The sequence below is a fragment of the Notolabrus celidotus genome, chromosome 12 (genome assembly GCF_009762535.1).
Source record: "Notolabrus celidotus isolate fNotCel1 chromosome 12, fNotCel1.pri, whole genome shotgun sequence".
In the NCBI taxonomy this organism is placed as follows: Eukaryota; Metazoa; Chordata; class Actinopteri; order Labriformes; family Labridae; genus Notolabrus; species Notolabrus celidotus.
The window spans coordinates 16558122-16577729 of NC_048283.1; the positions used below are offsets into that span (position 1 = coordinate 16558122).

A 19608-nucleotide genomic window follows, 5' to 3' on the forward strand; every position below is an offset into this window, starting at 1 on the left:
TGGAGTAAAAAAGGAAGACATTACACTTTTATTTCTTGTTGTGAACTGTTTTATTTGCTGACACAAAAAGTATTCATTCATACAGTACCAATAGTCGTCTTCATTTGAGGATATTAAATATTTGTGTACAGCACCTTGTGAGCTCACTTCTAAAAGGCCTTTGTGTTAAAAGTAATAAATACTGTCAAAGTTCTAATAAATACCCTGCAAAATGTAGATTCATAAATAACAGCTAGATATGTAGCCTACTGTTGATGTGTTAGTAATACAGAGGTAGTCGATAAGAAACTGTACAGTTAGTAGTAACATATTGGCAAGCAGAGATGCAAGAATAATAAAAAGTCAACAATGTCATGTTCAGAGTGGTATCTCTTAAATCATTGATCATATAATGACACACTCACATGTTCTCACACACACACACATTCGCAGCGGCCTCATCTTGACAACAGTATTCAGGTAGGTGGACAGCAGCTGTGTTCATGTCACCTTCCCAGTAGTAGCTTGTTGATATCGATTGACAGGAACAGTGCTGAATGAAAAGCAAACACGATGGTGACAATACAGAGGGTGCAGAGATGTGGCTCAAACAAGCTTTGACATGTTTCAATGTGCAGGGGTGTGTGTAAAATTGTTACCTGTTGCGTCTGTGTGCAGTTTCGTGCCATCAGGGCTCGTCACTTTACACAAAATAAACTTTTTTCTGCCTTCTATCTTTTCCACAACCGTTTCGATCACCACTGTGGTGCCCAGCTGGATGGGGCTTTTGGATGAGACATGTTTGTTAGAGGAAAAACTCACAACGTATGATCACAGTCTCATATTAATAGGCTGTTCACTCACCGAAAGCACTTCTGTCTAATTAGAGGAGGCAATTAAATGTGCCTATAATCTTTGACTGCTTGCAGAAAGTGAGTGAGAGCAACATGTCAATGAACTCTGCAATGCTAAAAATCAAGAGCTGGATGACATCTTTGTGTCTTTTCTTTACTGCAGGGATGCTGCATCAACTGAACTGTGCATGTAATACTCCCAAAGGCCCTGCACATGGCAAAATGTATTCTACATTACCTTAGTTACCTAATACTCTCAGATTAAATAGTGACTTCAAGGTAGAATATTCAAAAGACTGTCTTCAAAATGTACAAAAAACAATAGTCTATCACAATATAAGATCATTAAAAAAATAGCATTAACAGTGAGAAATTTCACATTTCTGAGAGTTTTTTTTAATTAGGTAAAAATATTTGTAAAGGTAACAACTTTGTGTCACAAAATACAAATCTATTGAATCAGCAAATTAACTTCATATCCACAGTGAATACATGTCTACTGTACCTGCGGTAGTTGATGTTAAGGTTGGCCGTCATAACAGCTCCAGTGAGAGAAGCAACACACCCTGTTACAGTATCAATCATGGTGGCTATTGCCCCCCCATGGACATGCCTGGAAACACACACAGTATAAAAAACACATTAAGTTTAGTTAGGTGTAATCCAAATGTTTAAGATTAGTATAAGTAATTGAGTAATGCTATTAAGTAATGCATTCAAATTGTATTGTATTCATATTGTAAAGCTGATGGTGTATGAGCAGGGGAGTCCTTCAAAAACAAAAACAAACATTTTGTTTAAAACCTTTCAATCCACAAATCAGTTAAAGTTGCTGTTTATTACTGTATCGTAAACAGTACACAATGCTGTAAAGTAAAGACAATATGTATGGACAAACAAGCAAAGACATCTCAATCTTGTACAGCAGCAGTGGTCTTACCCTGGTGGTCCCTCTAGCAGGTGTCCACACTGCCAAATGCCCACACACTTCTGCTCCTCACGGTTAACGAACAACACATACTCAAATCCGGCCCCTGGTTCATTGATGTTCCGGGTAAAAAGGCGAGCTTTTGACTGGATGATCTTACTTAGATACACTCCACCTAATGAAACAAAAGCACAAGAACAAGTCATAACCAGTCTCTTTTTTAACCAATATTTCACTGTGTACTGAAAATGAATTACAAGCTGAAGAGCCGGAGTGATACATTTCTGTAGGCCTGCATGACGGGAAAAAGTATGCCATGTGAGATGACATGGTTCAACACTGCGATATGATTTGAAGTGTGATTAAAAATAATAATAATAAAAAAAGAGTGCATATTAGATCGAACTCACCTATTTCTATGTCTATGTGCTGTTCTCCATCTTTACAAAATACCTGTATTTACAACATGTTTCTCCTGAATACAAAACTGTCACTGATTAAATGGGACATATCATGAAAAACAAACTTTTTCAGTCTTTTGCACATACACGTGGTGTCTGGAGTATTAACTCACTCACATAATGTGAAATAAGCCCACCCAGTCCTGAATTAGTGGTCCACTTGAGTCTGATCACTCACAATCAGGATCTGCTCGCCTCGTGACGTCGATTTGTAGCCGAGCTGACCCCTTGAGTATTGCAATCACACTACTTTCTCTGAACGAAGGAAGACGAAGAACACACAAAGTCTGAACTTTTACCTGTGGCATACTTAAGAAGGCGGTTGTACCCGGGTATCTTCTTCCACTGCCCTTCCTTCTCCCCTCCCTCTGTCTCCACCTCACACAGGCTGTTATAATGCTTGTACAACTGCAGCATTTCTGAATTCCATGTGGAGTTTGGCAGGCTGAAGTCCTGAATCTTAGAACAGGGCAACGGCAGCAGCTGCAGAACAGGGAAATAATAATAATACATTTTATTTAGAAGTGCCTTTCTAAACACTCATGGTCACTTTACAGAAAAAATAAAACAAGGTGATAAAATAAATAAAAACAAGCAGGGTAACACCAAGTTAAAATGAGGCAGTGAAGTTAGACAGGGAATGCAGTTTGAAACAGATGAGTTTTGAGTTTTGATTTGAATAGGGGAAGTGAGTCAGAGTTTCGGAGTTCCAGAGTTGGGGAGCAGAGCGACTGAAAGCTCTGCTCCACATTGTGCTGAGACGCCCAGGGGGTACAGAGAGGTGGAGGGAGGAGAAAGACCTGAGGAAGCGAGAGGGGGTGACAATGTGGAGGAGATCAGACAGATACAGGGGGGGCGAGGTTGTGAATGGCCTTAAATGTGTACAGGAGGATTTTGAATGGGATTCTGAATTTGACCGGGAGCCAGTGAAGCTGCTGGAGGACAGGGGTGATGTGGCGAAAGGAGGGGGTTCTGGTAATGATGCGGGCTGCAGAGTTTTGGACCAGCTGGAGTTTATGGAGGGATTTGTGAGGGACACTGAAGAGGAGTGAATTACAGTAGTCAATACGGGAGGTGACGAGACTATGGACCACCAAAGCTTCCACCAAAGACAGCCAATTCCATTTCTGTTTCATTCTATGCATTGTATATTTCACATTATATGTACAGTGCTGTGAAAAAGTATTTACCCCCTTCCTGATTTTGCACATTTTCACACTCAATTCACACAAATTTTAATATTAGACAAAGATAACCAGAGTAAACATTAAATGCAGTTTTTAAATCATGATGTTATTTTTTAAAGGGACAAAAGTTATCCAAACTCACCTGGCCCTATGTGACAAAGTAATTGCCCCCTAAACCTAATAACTGGTTGTGCCATCCTTGGAGGAAATAACTGCAATCAAGAGTTTGAGATAACTGGTGATGAGTCTTTTACATCGCTCTGGAGGAGTTTTGGCTAACTCTTCTTTACAGAATTGTTTTAATTCAGCCACACTGGAGGGTTTTCAAGCATAAACGGCCTGTTTAAGGTCATACCACAGCATCTCAATCAGATTCAAGTCCGGACTTCGACTAGGCCACTCCAAAACCTTCATTTTGTTTTTTTAAGCCATTCAGAGGTGGACTTGCTGGTGTGTTTTGGATCATTGTCCTGCTGCATAACCCAAGTGCTCTTAAGCTTGAGGTCTCGAACTGATGGCTGGAGATTCTCCTTCAGTATTTTTTTTGGTAGAGAGCAGAATTCATGGTTCCATCTATTACAGCAAGTCGTCCAGGTCCAGACGCAGCAAAGCAGCCCCAGAACATCACTCTACCACCACCACTTGTTTGACTGTTGGTATGACGTTCTTTTTATCAAATGCTGTGTTGGTTTTACGCCAGATGTAACGGGACGCACAAGAAGTTCAACTTTTGTCTCGTCAGTCTACAGAATGTTTTCCCAGAAGTCTCGGGATCATCAAGATGTTTTCTGGTGAATGTAAGACAAGCCTTAAAAATAATAAATATATATGTGTATATTAAGTATAGCAGGAAGGAGGGTTGGTTGTGCTGCATAATCCTTTGCTCATTTTAATGTGTGCTGTATGTTTCGTGAATGGAATTATAAACGGTGTGCAAAACGCACTATATTGTGCTGCAGTTTTGACAAGTCTGGGCACTTCATTGGGTGTATCTGTCAGAATTGTTTTTTGTTTGTTTTTGAGGTTTTAGATTTCAATAGTGTTAAACTGGAGTGCAATACAGTTGAATATCTCTGCTAATGATTTGCCTTCCCTGACAGTGAACAAAACGTGGGTCAATATTGGAAACCAATTTCAATATGATGAAGAGCAGTACAGAAACGCCACTAAAAAATATCAACCTCAGCTGCCTTAACAATGGTGTTTATTATATTATTTATTATTGCAGTTGTGGCGCCAGTGAGCACAATAGTACAGAACAGATGCTTTATTGGGTTTTTACTTGACTAAAATGCTTCAGAAAGGCTAAAAAAAACAACTGGGTGTGTTGCAGACCTTCAAGGAAAGGTCAAAGGCTTGACCATATTAGGGAAACATTGACAGAGTCAAGTATGTAAATCAGCAACAGTTGTACTTAAGTGTGTTGAATGAGCATTAGTGCGGTAAACAAAGAAAATAAATAGAGGAAAAACTATAACCTGAAATAAACAAACAAACCATACAACTTGGGGGAAGAGATAATTTGACTGAGTCCACCAGAATATAAAGGTGAAGAGCAGCAGACACAGGTGGTACTGAGTGAGTGGTACACTTCTCTCCTAAAAAAGAAAGACAACACAAATAAGAACTGAAGAGGGGTGTAACAGGGAACAAAAATTAGGGCTCTACTTAACTATCTCCCTTCTCAAGGATTTGAGTTACCTTATGGTCTTTCAACCTTGGCGACATTCTGAACCTTCTGATGTCACAGGTTGCAACGCACATTAAAAATCACTTAACAGACAATTTGATATTGATTCAGAACATATAAAGTAACTTTCTCTCAACTTTTCTCTCAATCACTGTCAATACAATCTATGTATCTTAATGATTTGAGAGGTGTACCTGAAAAACTCATACTCATACATACAGTGCTGTGAAAAAGTATTTGCCCTCTTCCTGATTTCTCATATTATTGCACTTTTTTTCACACTGAAATGTTTCAGATCATCAAACAAATTTTAATATTAGACATATATAACCAGAGTGAACATTAAATGCAGTTTTTAAATGATGATTTTATTTTTAAAGGGAAAAAAGTTATCCAAACCCCACAATTCCAAGGCGAAAAACACTGCTGACCAAAAAGAACACAAAGGCTCTTATTTGGGTTGTCTTTCTTTTTTAGGAGAGAAGTGTACCACTCACTCAGTACCACCTGTGTCTGCTGCTCTTCACCTTTATATTCTGGTGGAGTCAGTCAAATTATCTCTTCCCCCAAGTTGTATGGTTTGTTTGTTTATTTCAGGTTATAGTTTTTCCTCTATTTATTTTCTTTGTTTACCGCACTAACGCTCATTCAACACTCTTAAGTACAACTGTTGCTGATTTACATACTTGACTCTGTCAATGTTTCCCTTATATGGTCAAGCCTTTGACCTTTCCTTGAAGGTCTGCAACACACCCAGTTGGTTTTTTTTAGCCTTTCTGAAGCATTTTAGTCAAGTAAAAACCCAATAAAGCATCTGTTCTGTACTATTGTGCTCACTGGTGCCACAACTGCAATAATAAATAATATAATAAACACCATTGTTAAGGCAGCTGAGGTTGATATTTTTTAGTGGCGTTTCTGTACTGCTCTTCATCATATTGGAATTGGTTTCCAATATTGACCCACTCCTTGTTCACTGTCAGCGAAGGCAAATCATTAGCAGAGATATTCAACTGTATTGCACTCCAGTTTAACACTATTGAAATCTAAAACCTCAAAAACAAACAAAAAACAATTCTGACAGATACACCCGATGAAGTGCCCAGACTTGTCAAAACTGCAGCACAATATAGTGCGTTTTGCACACCATTTATAATTCCATTCACAAAACATACAGCACACATTAAAATGAGCAAAGGATTATGCAGCACAACTAACCCTCCTTCCTGCTATCCTTAATATACACATATATATTTATTATTTTTATATTGTTTTCTGTATTGTTAAAATGTTCATGTGTGGAAAATTTTACAGTAAAGTTGTTTTGCATGGAAGTTATCTGAAGCCTGCGTAGTTTTTATAGTGCCACAAAGATTTTTAGGTGAGGGAAAATTCAAAATAGAGATCTCACTGTCGAAGCATGGGGATATGTAAGACAAGCCTTTGTGTTCTTTTTGGTCAGCAGTGGTTTTCACCTTTGAACTCTCCCATGGATGCTGTTTCTGCCCGATCTCTTTCTTATTGTGGAATCATGGACACTGACCTGAACAGAGGCAAGTGAGGCCTGCAGTTCTTTAGAAGTTGTTCTGGGTTCTTTTGTAACCTGGATGAGTCGTCGCTGTGCTCTTGGAGTCATTTTGGTAGGCAGGCCACTCCTGGGAAGGTTCACCACTGTTCCAAGCTTTCTCCATTTGTGGATAATGGCTCTCACTGTGTTTTCTGTATTGCTAAAATGTTCTAATGTGGAAAATTTTACAGTAAAGTTGTTTTGTATGGAAGTTATCTGTAGCCTGCGTAGTTTTTATAGTGCCACAAAGTTTTTTAGGTGAGGGAAAATTCAAAATAGTGATCTCACTGTCAAAGCATGGGGATATGGCACCATCTTATGGAATGTTTAGAACGTCAAATGAAATTATAATCAATATTTCAGAATAATTCCCACCAATATGGATGTGTAAATCTGAATTATTCTGACACTGTCGTGGAATTTTCAGTGTATGTAAGAATGTTTAACTCTTGTATTCTTCCAGTCTAAGTGTCAGGGGCAGAGTAACTTCTCCTATGTCAGTTGTGGCTACTGGGGGGATAGACGAGACATGGTCAGTGTAGTAATCAAGGTCTCTCCCCCCATTTCTGTCTTTATCTGTGTTGTGACTGACTTACTGTCTCCAGACTAGAGCACAGCTCTTCTTCTCAATTGTTTTGTTTCCTATTATAAAATATGGTTATCTAACTCTAGTGTCGTCTTTGGTGGAATAAAGGTACATGCCTGGGGATTTGTCTGGGAGAGCTGACTTGGCATTGCACGGCACTCTCCTGCCTGTGTACTGTTATGTTATTTATCCTTGATCAAGTTCTACATGATTTATTTTATTTTATTTATTTAACCTTTATTTAACCAGGTGAGTTAATTGAGAACCAATTCTCATTTGCAATAACGACCTGGGAGAGAAGGCAACACAGGTGGCATGACAATAAATAAAAGACAAAACAAAAAACAGAGAGGACATACAGAGAAACCTAGAGACAGAACAATACAAAAATATGACAGCAGTGAACAACTTAAAAGCAATTTAAAAGCAAGTGCAGTGATGTTGAGTTTTGGGGTGTATTAGGTTTCTGAAAGTGGTGAGTGGGATGAGAGAGGTCAGCTTTAGGGATTGTTGTAGGTGATTCCAGTCGTTTTCAGCGGAAAACTGGAAGGAGGTGCGACCAAAGGAGGTCCGGGCTTTGGGTGGGATGAGTTTGATAAGGCTACTTGAGCGCAGGCTACGGTTTGTGCTCTGAAGTTTGATTAGTGACTGTAGATATTTACCAGTGAGGGATTTGTAAATGAAAAGAGACCAGTGTGTTTGTCTGCGAGAGTGGAGTGAGGGCCAGTTCAGCTGAGAGCACAGGTGACTGTGGTGAGTGGTGAATGGGGCTCCAGTGACAAAACAGATAGCAGTGTGGTAAATTACATCCAGTTTGTGAAGGAGAGTGTTGGAAGCAGTAGGCTATGCCAGCCAGAAGCTGTTTAGCAGAGTGTGTGAAGGAGGATTTGTTGTGAAAAAGAAAACCAATACAGGATTTGACCTTAGTGAGTAGTGTGTTAATGTGTGCTTCAAAAGAAAGTTTGCAGATCACATACAAATCATGTCTTATCAGTGATTGTTTCCTTGATAAAAACGAGTTACCCCTTGTTGATTTCTAAAAAAATATATAAATATAACACTGAGCCAAAAAGCCAGTCTTTTGAACGGCTCTTTGAAAGGGACGGCTCCTCAAGATCCAGTTCCCTTCAAAGAGCCATATATCCCATCTCGACTAAGTAAGGGAGGTGTGCACATGAAAACAAAATGTTAGCAACATGAATTGACTGTTACACCATTTTTGAAAGGCAACGCACTCACCGTCATTTCACTAAACCCATGACTGAACAGAGAATCATCTGGATAAAAGCAGAAAGCTCCTTTTGAACACATCAACATGTCAGTGCACTTACCGCCATGCTCCGTACGGGGGGGGTTCTTGATGAAACGCTGTATATCGGATGTTTCATGGACCACATGACAGAGAGTGTGACGAGACGTTTAAGGCCGCTGAATACTCTACCGAGGCCCCTTGCCATGTCTGTACTTTTCTCTAGATGCTGATAATAACCGTTTTTAACCGAGCCGCCTGAATGTTGATACGATCACTGATGTCACCGAAGCGAGCGTTTCACTAGTGGTCCACCGGTTATTCTAGCTAGCACCGTCACAATTTAACTAATGAAATAACTTCTGTTAATATGTCACGTTATCTCCGAAAACGATATCACGTCCTTTTGCGACTCCCTGGGAATGTTACGCTGATGACTTTCAGGTGTCTTCTGATCGGTGACTGTCAACTTCCGGCACGCGGAGAACCTACCACAGCGTCATTTGGTCATGTGACTTACAGCTTGCACTGTGATTGGTAGAGGATGACTGAACACAAGTAATGCTGTGAATATTCAAGATAAGGGTAGGGACAAACACCCAATAGAGGCTCCCCATACTGAATTCTGTAGAAGAATTCTACATGTTCAAAGAAAAACTCAAAATAACGCCTGCCGAGCAGAACTGGGACTTTTCCCATTTGTGTTAAACTTTTAGAAACGGGCAATCAAATTTGGACACATCTAAATTTAAGCCCAAAAGACTCACTTCAATATAAAGCACTAAAAACCCAAGAGCTGAACCCTGAAAACTGTCCCCTTAGTCAGCTGGTGAGGAAGCTAATCAGCCAGACTCCAGTCAGCACTGATCCAAAACACAACCAAATGAAACTCATCATGAAGCACTCCAAAGATCTGTATTTAGAACACTGGAGAAACCAAACAAAGACCCAAAGTAGAATGAATTGTTATTTGACCCTAAACCGTGGTTATAAATTATCTGAATATCTGTACAGTGTCAGAGATACAAAACAAATATGTATCCTGACCAAATACATGCTGAGTGACCACCAGCTAGCTGTAGAGACAGGGAAACACAGGCAGACATGGCTGCCCAGAGAGGAGCATCTATGTGCTCACTGCTCTACAGTGGACATAGAGACAGAGATGCACTTTCTCCTCCACTGCAGCAAGTTCTCTTTACTAAGAGATTCCCACTACAGGGAAATTACTAAAATGGTACCAAACTTCCCAACATTAACCCCAGAAGAGAAACTGTCAGTTCTCCTGGGGGAAGGGTCAGCAGCTCCTGTTTGTGCTAAATATGTGTCGGCCTGTCACGCACCATCCCATAATATTTGGTTTTAGGTGAAGGTTTTATGAGCATACCACATCAAGTGAGGACATTGAGATATGCTGTATGGGTGACACCATTCTTTCAATGTGTATAAAATATGTAATGAATATATATGTAATGTAATGTATGTGTATGAATTTTATGTGCTTTGGCAACAACATGTCTTTGTTCATGTCAATAAAGCAAATTGAATTGAAATTGAATTGGCAGAACCAAAGGGTAGAACGCCTGCTAAATAGTCTACAGAGGCGTCACCAGGAATTCTGCTCCCCCTGAAAAGATATCTCAGTGGGACCCATCACCACAGCCAACCCTACAAAATATAACATTGCTGCTATAATACTGGTTTATTTGCATTAAACAAAAATATATGCTTAAAACTATCCTGGTTTAACTGACTCAAATCTGCTACATATCAATATTATTATTATTTTTATTTCTCCAAATGTAACTGCACAATATTGATCTTCAGACTGTCCACCTCTTTAAACAAGATTATTTGAAGCCAAGTGACTTGTTGATTAACAATAATGGGGCATTATTTGGTATAATCAAACTCATGAAGTAAAATAAAAACCTACAGTTTACTTTCAATCAGATTCAGCCACACTTGATGCTATGAAAATATGACAATTCCCCACTTTAGGCATGAGATGGACATCTCACAGAGCAGATCAATCTAGTCGACCGGGAGAGACTCCCCTTTTTTCCAGAAAGGAATTCTAAATGTTTGTTTATTTATTCAGACAATTTTAGTTATCTTATTGCAGTTATAACAAAACAAAAGAAAAGCGTAGTAGAAAACACATTTGATTTCAGGCCCATGAAAGGCCCCCCTCCCCACTTGGGCCCTAGGTAGTCAGTCACACTTTTCCCCCCACTATGATGTTCAAAGTTTTTACAGTTTTACATACATATAGAAAAACATATGAACCACATCCTTTAGATTCAATGACAACTATTATTATGATTTTATTTAAATTCCTAAATATGCTAGGAATCTTACACATTTGTAAAGTCACTAATTGGAAACATTTTTTAAGATAGCTTGAGTGCTTGGTCTTCTTGGAATCTAATTGATCTGAAAATATCAAACAAGATAAATCATGGTTTGTTGTTCATCTGAACTGACACTTGCCCCAGATTTTAAAAAACAGAATGGATTCAAACACACTGAAATTTTGAGTTTGTGGTTGGAATTTAAGAGACTGAATAGGACACGATGGTTACACTGAGTTGTTCCAATTGTTTAAAGCTGCATTGATACCATCATTCTTAATCTATGGTTCCTCACTAGGGGGAGGTAGAGACTCGTGCTAATGAACTGTTAACTTTCACCAGAGGGTTTCTAATTGGTAGGCAACAATATGCAGTTTAAGCGTCGTAAGCCTCACATAATATCTCCTTAGTTAGAGAACCCCAGAGAGCTGGAGATCATCTAGACGTTTGGATTATTATGTCTTTAATAATTTAATATGTCTATATTACACTAAGTTGACCTTTTTTTATACTCAACTCACAAGAGAAAGAGACATTTCCACAGAGCAAAAGCATATTGTTCCACTCCATTCAGTCTATTTGATTAACAAATTCCTTTCCCCACAGCATTGAACAGATGTCTGGTGTCTTTTTTTCTCTGTAGTCTTTCAGGTTTCACCAGGGGGCAGGGCAGCAGAGGTATATTCAGGTTGTCCGACTCAACATAGATGTAGTTCAACTGGTTTAATCAGTGGAGCCATTTCTTTAGGAATCACATTCACATATCAAAGATCATTTACTTGTCAAGGATGTAGTCACAAGCTCCAGTCAGTGTTAAACACAGTGTAAAAAAATATTAAATTAAACTTCAAAATGATATGCAACAAGACTTCACTCCCCCATGTATATGCAATTTGATGTACATTCCGTTTTTTGAATAAAGTTTCATTACTTATCATGAACAAAATGCACTCACACCACATCAGTAATTAATTAAAATATCCCCATGCCTGTTGAGTAATCCAGAATTGGCTTTATTTTACAGATGCAGAGATTCCACACAGCTTCCTGGAAAAAATCAGAAAGGAGAAAAAAAATTACTTTAGAGCCCTAATGTTCTCTCAACCATAAATATTATCTCTCTCAATAGGGTAATGGTAGTGGTAAGTTTATATCGTTACAAATTCAAGGCCTTGGGCTCTCTGATGTCCTGATTGTTTGAGCTAAATCATTGCTCTTTTTCTGATTCTGCTATCTTACCGTGCTTCCTCCTTGGTTGTATCTGCAAAGGCACAAATAGCTTTGTCTCTATCCAGGATTTGTTGTTTCAAGCTCTGAATTTCCACCTCAGCCTTCTTTTTAGAGTCCTCGTGGCCAGCTGGGGAAATGACAGAGCAAAACAGAGAAGAACATGTGAATAAAATGGGATTTCAATGTTTATCACAGTGTGTTGATTGTTGAGGTTTGTTTAAAAAGCAGCTTCAAGTTCAGCAAATATCTGTTTTTATCTTTAGAGGACAGGATAAGCAGTACTCAAATCAGTGACTTAAACTTCATAACTTGCTAACATGTTATTATGTGTTTGTGTGTGTGTGTGTGTGTGTGTGTGTGTGTGTGTGTGTGTGTGTGTGTGTGTGTGTGTGTGTGTGTGTGTGTGTGTGTGTGTGTATGTGCATGTGTGTACATATGTATATGTGTATATGTGTATGAAAAAGGGTTGGGATTATATTTATTATTATTATTATTGTTTACTTTCTGTGAAGCACTTTGTAACTCTGTTTAGAAAAGTGCAATAAAGTTTATTATTAAACCAAGGCCAGTCTGCTTGTGCCTATAGCACTAGTGTGTCACATCTAGTCACATTACTTGCAAATGTCAGTTTAAATTGAATAAAACACATCAAAATAAATAAATCCTCCGACAAATAAAAGCTAAAAGGAAGTCTGATGTATTAAGCTAGATTCACATTATGGGTCCTCACACATTATATATAAGTTTTGGAAGGGCCAATAATAATAGGCCTACAGAATCACACTGAAATGTCTGCGCAGAGTTGATAAACAGAAGAAAAGACACATACAAGACAACAAGAAAACAGCCTTACCTTTGAGTTCGGAAACAACCTTTGTCAGGTCTATCTTCTTCTTCACAATATCTGTCTAAAAGGACAAAGGTGAATGTATTTGTCGGCAGGGAATTAAAGGTAGGATCACCAGAGAAATGTTTTTTGTATTTGGAAGAGGAAGAGGAAGTTGATCCCATGATGCCAAGATCGAGCACTAGATAATGTGTGCATGCTGAAAAGCAACACTTTTATGGAACTTATTACTTTTTAGGGTTCTGGCTTTGCAGCAGTGAAGAGATAAGCACAATTATAAAATGTGAGTGTCTTGCCTTCTCGTTGTTACAGGTCTGCAGACTTTGACCGAAATTGTTCGTTGCCAATATTAAATCTTCCTTCTTCTTCTTCAGCTCTTCCATCTTTCCGTTGACGTCTTTCATTGATTGTTTCAGCGTCTTTAGTTTAGTCTTCACCTCGAGGATGGCTTCTTCTTTCCTCTTGACCTCCTCTGAGTTTTCCACCACGCGGAGTTTCGCATTACGCATTTGAAGCTCCTGGTGCACGGCCTGGAAAATAATGACGACCATGACGACCAAACTCACAATGGCCAACACACCAGCGATCTTCATTTTGAGATACTGAAGGAAAGTGGGGATCTAAACGTGGAGAGAAGCTGTGCACGGTCACTTGTTGCTCATTCCGGGTGTCTGTCCAACCGCGCACGTTTGCCCCTCTCCAGCTCCGTTCCCTCTGCGGAGTGTTAGCGATGTTCTTGTAACCTACTCTACCTGCTCTACCTGCTCAACAAGCAGGGCGTTCCCACCCACCTGTTGGCTCCGGAGACTACATCCTCGTCTCCAGGAGACACGTAAACACTTCACCCGGATTTAAGTCATGCTCGCAAATGTCACCGAAACCTTTGGTCTGTTTCTTGTTACACGTTGTTAAAATTTGGGCCGAACATGTGCTCTTTCAGTTTGACTATGTTCTGACAACAGTTTTTCAACTTCCTCATTTCCTGTTATAATAAATTGATACTTGATTTGCATGTTTTTTTGTTTTTTTCTACATAGCTGATGTGACTTTTTATACCACAAATGTATATTAAACGTTGTCTTATTACCCTGATCACGTTCTTGCAAAATCCACAAGACAGAGGTGGGTTAAAACAAAGAGCAACATTGTATATTTTTAACATAAATCTAGCCAACTCTGTGTTTTTGTGCTATGATCCTCAATTATGTAGGCTATAGTTGACATCATCCTAATATCTCAGATTGATAATTGAGGATCATAGCACAAAAACACAAAGAGTTCACTCTGTTGTTGAGTTTTTTCGGCTTACTTTGGCAATACTTTATATACATGACTTATATTTTAACCTTTTTCTTTGAGGAGAAGCAGTATCCACTAATGAAAATAGCCTAACATTATTATGAGGCTGGTCAGACTCTATAGCTAATAATTTATATGCTTATTTTTTACCTCTTTCATTTTCATTTTCATTTTAATTGCTAATAACTTTTTAATAATTGATATTTTATTGGCTCTTGTTTGCTTTATATTTTTTTGCACTGTCTACTTTGTTATTGTGACACTTGCATTTCCCCATTGTGGGACGAGTAAAGGACTCTCTTATCTTATCATATCTTTAGAATGTAACCTAATATTCATATAGACTAGTCAACAGGTCAAAAAATGTTGAGTTGTAAGCCTAGTGTTCAAAACAGCTAGGCCTAGATAAAAGCTTAGCATGTAGTTACTTTTGCTTTTTACAGTTCCAGCTTGTACTCTGTCATTACACAAAAATCAATGTCTTATAATACCAAGTTAGATTTGACTGATGTATAGGGTAATCTAGTTTAAAGATGAGGATAAAGGGGCTGCCTGTCTCTGCAGGTGTCATGCAGGAAGAGGGCGTGTTTCCACTAACAGACCAGGAGAATGCTGCAGCTCAGACCTGACTGACACACATGAATCAATGTTCAATCCAGAGGCACAGGTGAGGCAGCCTGCTTCCTTGATTGACTTTGAGTTCAGCAAACACAGTGTAACCAGGGGAGAGTCGTGAAGCTCCTTTGTGTTCAGCCTGTGACCTGCTGACTCTGATTCCTACATGGAAGCAAAGGAAACCGTGCTGTGACACCTGTACGAAGAATTATAATTATTATACGCCTGGACAAATTATCGACCACTAAGAGGGTTCACGGGTCCTGTAAAAGCATGAAGGTGCAACTGCTCCTGCCGCTGGCTGCAGCCGTATCTGTCATTACGGTGGGGTTGATGCAAATGCGGAAAAAGGATAGCGCCAAGGAGGAGAGAAGGAACAGGTTTCAGGAGATCAAACTGCGGGTGACCTACGATGTGCTGAGAGAGTACCAGAACGACAAGACAGCGAAGCAGCACGAGCTTGAGACTGCTGAAACAGACAGCAAAACACTGGAGGGAGAAGTAAACCAGCTCCAGTCAAAAGCAGACGTAGCTAAGGGAGAGTCGGACACCTGTCTCACCAGCAAGGTTAGTGAATATTACAGAGGAAGACAATGTTAAAGTTAAGTTTGATTTAGTAATATATTGAGATTGTTCCAGCTAAAAGGTGCCTATCAGGGGATGAATTTGACCTATTTAGTCATTTAAAAATAATCACTTTATTTTAATAGTCTGTCTGACTGAAGCCACTCAATTGTTCGCACTGAAATCTCTTCCTGACTCGACGCGTCACGTCAGCAGTGAGCGAAAGATGTAACATAAACCTGTTCCACCTGGCTATGAGCCATCAGCACCTGCAAGAAATGCAGGCTCGCCCTGCATTTCCAGAATAGGACTATTATGCCTACTGTATGCCACGTATAAACGTCATTGATCATATAAATGTATGATAATACATGAATTTAGCTGCCATGTTATATGGCTACAGCCACCTCTTTGACGTCCTGTGCCTATCTCCTTTATAATAATCAACCACTCAATTCCAAAGAACTACAGGCAGGGCCTATCAGTGCTATTCAAATTTTTTTTTTAAAAAGAGCAAAACAGCTTTCTTATTAATACATAATATAATCAATCACATCCTGCCACAGTGCCACAAAAATTGTTTTTGTTTTTAAAGTTATTTATAAATAATACATTTTACCCATTTTAGCAAAAAATATCAACAAAAATAGTAGCTCTACTTGAAATAAAACCTTGAAAATTGAAAATGTATTGAGTTTTCTGCCTTTCTTTTTGACAGTTGACTCCTATGTTTAGGTTCAGTGAGCAGTTAATTGTTAAAAGCATCAGTTGTAGTAGGTTAATTCATAACAACACAGGAAACGAGTCTTTGGCACCTATATTTTGGGGGTTGCGGGCTAATTTGCAGTAGCACAGGGAAAAGAGCCACATAGGTAGAATAGTTTTCTGCAGACCAATTACATGAATTACCTTGGGCTTTCAGCCACTACAAATCTAACAGACAGACAGGCAGACAGACAGACAGACAGACAGACAGACAGACAGACAGACAGACACACACACACACACACACACACACACACACACACACACACACACACACACACACACACACACAAACATCAACCTGTGTGTCTGCTTGGTAAATATTGTATTCTGCTTGAATTCATGCACCTTCAGGAGCAGCGCTTCTAATTTCATTGTACACCTGACAATGACAAATAAAGGCTTTTCTATTCTGCTTATAGCCTCACTTAAAAATAAAATTGATTGATTATGTAAAGTGAGTAACTTACGTAAATTCAATGTCAAAGCTAATATGTGGAGATCATTCTACTTTGATGACAGACATATTCAAATGTAAAGAAGACAAAAGTTTCTGCATCAAAGTCAGTTGTTTATATATCTGTTATCACATACTAATGTCTTTGTGAAGATTTATCTAAAAAACATTATTTGTGTTGGTGAATTTTTGTTTTCCACTTGCAGACATCTGAAAAGGACGTTCTGAATTTGGTCGAGAAAGAACTGAGTGATGTCAAAGGTAACTGCTCATTTAAGAGCCATGTGGCTGAAAGTGGTTCAATATCCGTTAGCTGATGATGAATTAGATTTTCCCTCTTTGAATGTGTATGTATTTATATCTAACCTATACTAGATACCTAACCCTGGTTTTCATTTGTTGAATTCAACATGTCATCTGATTAAACTTACAGCTTCCACAGAGAAGGAAAGAATCAACTGGCTGACTGAGAGTGAAACTCTGCAAAAGCAACTAGCAGACCGGAGTGCAGTATGTAACTTTTTGAAACCAGAAGCTGAAGCAGCGAGGTAGGGTTACTACTTTACAGTAATTATGAGCAAACTCATACATTCACGATAAGAGATATAAGCATTCACACTGTTGTGGGACTTCCTCTTCAGAAAACTGTGTGGGGGTGAAGCTAAACCAGAAGAAGCAAAGGCAGAAGCCCCTAAACCAGAAGAGGCTAAAGCAGAGGCCCCGAAACCAGAAGAGGCTAAAGCAGAGGCCCCTAAACCAGAAGAGGCTAAAGCAGAGGCGCCTAAACCAGAAGAGGCTAAAGCAGAGGCCCCTAAAGCAGAGGCCCCTAAAGCAGAGGCGCCTAAAGAGGAGGCCAAACCAGAAGAAGCTAAAGCAGAGGCCCCGAAACCAGAGGAGGCTAAAGCAGAGGCCCCTAAAGCAGAGGTCCCTAAACCAGAAGAGGCTAAAGCAGAGGCGCCTAAACCAGAAGAGGCTAAAGCAGAGGCCCCTAAAGCAGAGGTCCCTAAACCAGAAGAGGCTAAAGCAGAGGCGCCTAAACCAGAAGAGGCTAAAGCAGAGGCTCCTAAAGTAGAGGCTAAAGCAGAGGAGCCTAAACCAGAAGAGGCTAAAGCAGAGGCTCCTAAAGTAGAGGCTAAAGCAGAGGCGCCTAAGAAAAGATGAAGTACTACAACATATGTGTCCCACTTTGCAAAACTTAATTTGTAAAAACAAAAAAAAATTTGGTACACTACCAGGGTCCAACACTTTTACTTGGTCGATGTCACGTGTTACATGCACTGTAGGAGCCATAAAAAGTAGTGCTCTGCATATTTTGCTGTTGTTGTATCAAATATTTCATTGCAATTTGTTATTTATACTTATGCTGAAAATGAAAAAGACCAAAGATACATTTTGATGTGGGTTGCATGTTTTTTGTTTGCTTTTATGTGTGTATACATGTTGGTATACAGTGCTTTATAACAAAAAACGTTGTGTCCCGATGCAAATACTTTGTGCTTGACAGGATCTGGACTTCATCCGCATTGGTTGTGCAAATCAATAATCATAGTCCAACGGGGAAGTTTGTCTGCCATATCAGTAAGGTTTATGGGACTAATAAAACAAGAACAGAGCTGTGAATCAACTTTATTTTAAAAGAACGAGCAGCATGTGGCACAACGTGCACAACATTTAGCGCATAATGTACTTTAATGTTAAACTCAAATAAAGAATCTTTTCCAGTTACATGAACAGTAATGAGTATTCAATATGCATATACATCTCTGCATTTATCAGCAGAATGCACTCAAAGAATCAAAAGTATATAGACTCTTTATACAAGATATGCCCATTTAATTTACAATGCAAGTAAAATACACATGTTAACTGTGTTTTCATGTAGCCACATCAATAGATAATGTATCTCTTAGGTGTATTATCAGCATAATGAAAAAAGTTTACAAGCTTTTTCTTGAAATGCCATGTACAGAGGCTGTTGTCTACAATTCCAACCTGCAGCTCTTTGCTGAATGTCATTCCCCCCCCCCCCCCCCCCCCCCCTCTCTCTCTCTCTCTCTCTCTCTCTCTCTCTCTCTCTCTCTCTCTCTCTCTCTCTCTCTCTCTCTCTCTCTCTCTCTCTCTCTCTCTCTCTCTCTCTCTCTCTCTCTCTGCCATTTTCCTACTCTATTAATTGTCTCATCCTCTCAGTTAAGTCATGATCACATTTCTACGCTATGACCAAGACACTTTTCATATTCTGTCTGGCAACCAAATTCAATACAACATACTTTTGTGTGTTTTCCCCTTCAGATCACATCTACACATTGGGATGGACTTGGTCATCTCCATAGATGTCTATCTAAAGATATTTATGGAAATACAAAATTTCCAACACACATTATATGAAGCTAAACTAATGTTTCATTAAAATGCAGTATAATTGCGAAACAACTTAACTATCAACAGTTGAAAAGCTCTGCATTAAAAAAAATATAATCTGCACCTCATGCTTGGATATTTCAAATATCTAATGTGTGATTTAGTATAAGGTCAGGTCTGCTGCAGCAGGTCCCCAGACTCTCTTCATCTTCCCTTCACTGTTCGAACCAACAGCGGCACCTGAGAGTTCTTGTTCACCTGCAAAATGTCACCAAGATGTCCTTGCGTCACAAAGTCCCCCTTTTGTAACCCTCTGGAATCCATAATAAAATCCTAGACCTTTCTAAAAAAAACTGACCAACCAAGAGGCTGGAATGAACATCAATGGAAGGTCATGAGTGGTTTTTGAGGGTATAGTATGTCTTTGTACTCATGTCATTTTTCCTTCAGAATGGTTATTAACAATTGCAAAATAATACAGTCATTGTCAGTGTTGAAGAATGCCAAACATTACACTGAGAACAAAAATCAGGATGTATGTTCTAAATAGACACATTGTAGGTTATCTGAACCTGCTTACCCGGATCCTGGTTGCACAGATACTGATTACTGCACACT

The 19608-nt window shown here is 39.2% G+C and overlaps 3 protein-coding genes across 5 annotated transcripts; 1 reads left to right on the top strand and 2 right to left on the bottom strand.

Moving 5' to 3' along the window:
- Positions 1–356: 356 nt before the first annotated feature.
- On the bottom strand, positions 357–8994 carry them4 (thioesterase superfamily member 4). Of its 2 annotated transcripts, none has more exons than XM_034698455.1 (6): positions 8584–8994; positions 2522–2705; positions 1774–1936; positions 1339–1446; positions 639–763; positions 357–532 (listed from the first exon to the last, which is right to left on the bottom strand). In XM_034698455.1, exons 1-6 carry the CDS (start codon positions 8707–8709, stop codon positions 486–488), a joined length of 753 nt encoding a protein of 250 aa, XP_034554346.1. In that variant the 5' UTR covers positions 8710–8994; the 3' UTR covers positions 357–485. The 2 variants fall into 2 exon arrangements, with proteins under 2 accessions (XP_034554346.1, XP_034554345.1); XM_034698454.1 differs by lacking the exon at positions 8584–8994 and adding an exon at positions 8492–8512.
- A 2569-nt stretch (positions 8995–11563) lies between these two features.
- Positions 11564–13740, bottom strand: si:dkey-87o1.2 (uncharacterized protein LOC796684 homolog). Its single transcript, XM_034698163.1, has 4 exons — positions 13229–13740; positions 12939–12993; positions 12095–12212; positions 11564–11902 (listed from the first exon to the last, which is right to left on the bottom strand). The coding sequence occupies exons 1-4, from the start codon at positions 13523–13525 to the stop codon at positions 11869–11871; spliced, it is 504 nt and encodes a 167-aa protein (XP_034554054.1). The 5' UTR covers positions 13526–13740; the 3' UTR covers positions 11564–11868.
- Positions 13741–14813: 1073 nt separating this feature from the next.
- Positions 14814–18363, top strand: LOC117823365 (neurofilament heavy polypeptide-like). 2 transcript variants are annotated; one of them, XM_034698540.1, is made up of 5 exons: positions 14814–15413; positions 16839–16893; positions 17066–17180; positions 17274–17616; positions 17692–18363. In XM_034698540.1, exons 1-5 carry the CDS (start codon positions 15120–15122, stop codon positions 17791–17793), a joined length of 909 nt encoding a protein of 302 aa, XP_034554431.1. In that variant the 5' UTR covers positions 14814–15119; the 3' UTR covers positions 17794–18363. The 2 variants fall into 2 exon arrangements, with proteins under 2 accessions (XP_034554431.1, XP_034554430.1); XM_034698539.1 differs by having other exon boundaries at positions 14815–15413; positions 17274–18363.
- The last annotated feature ends 1245 nt before the right edge of the window (positions 18364–19608 follow it).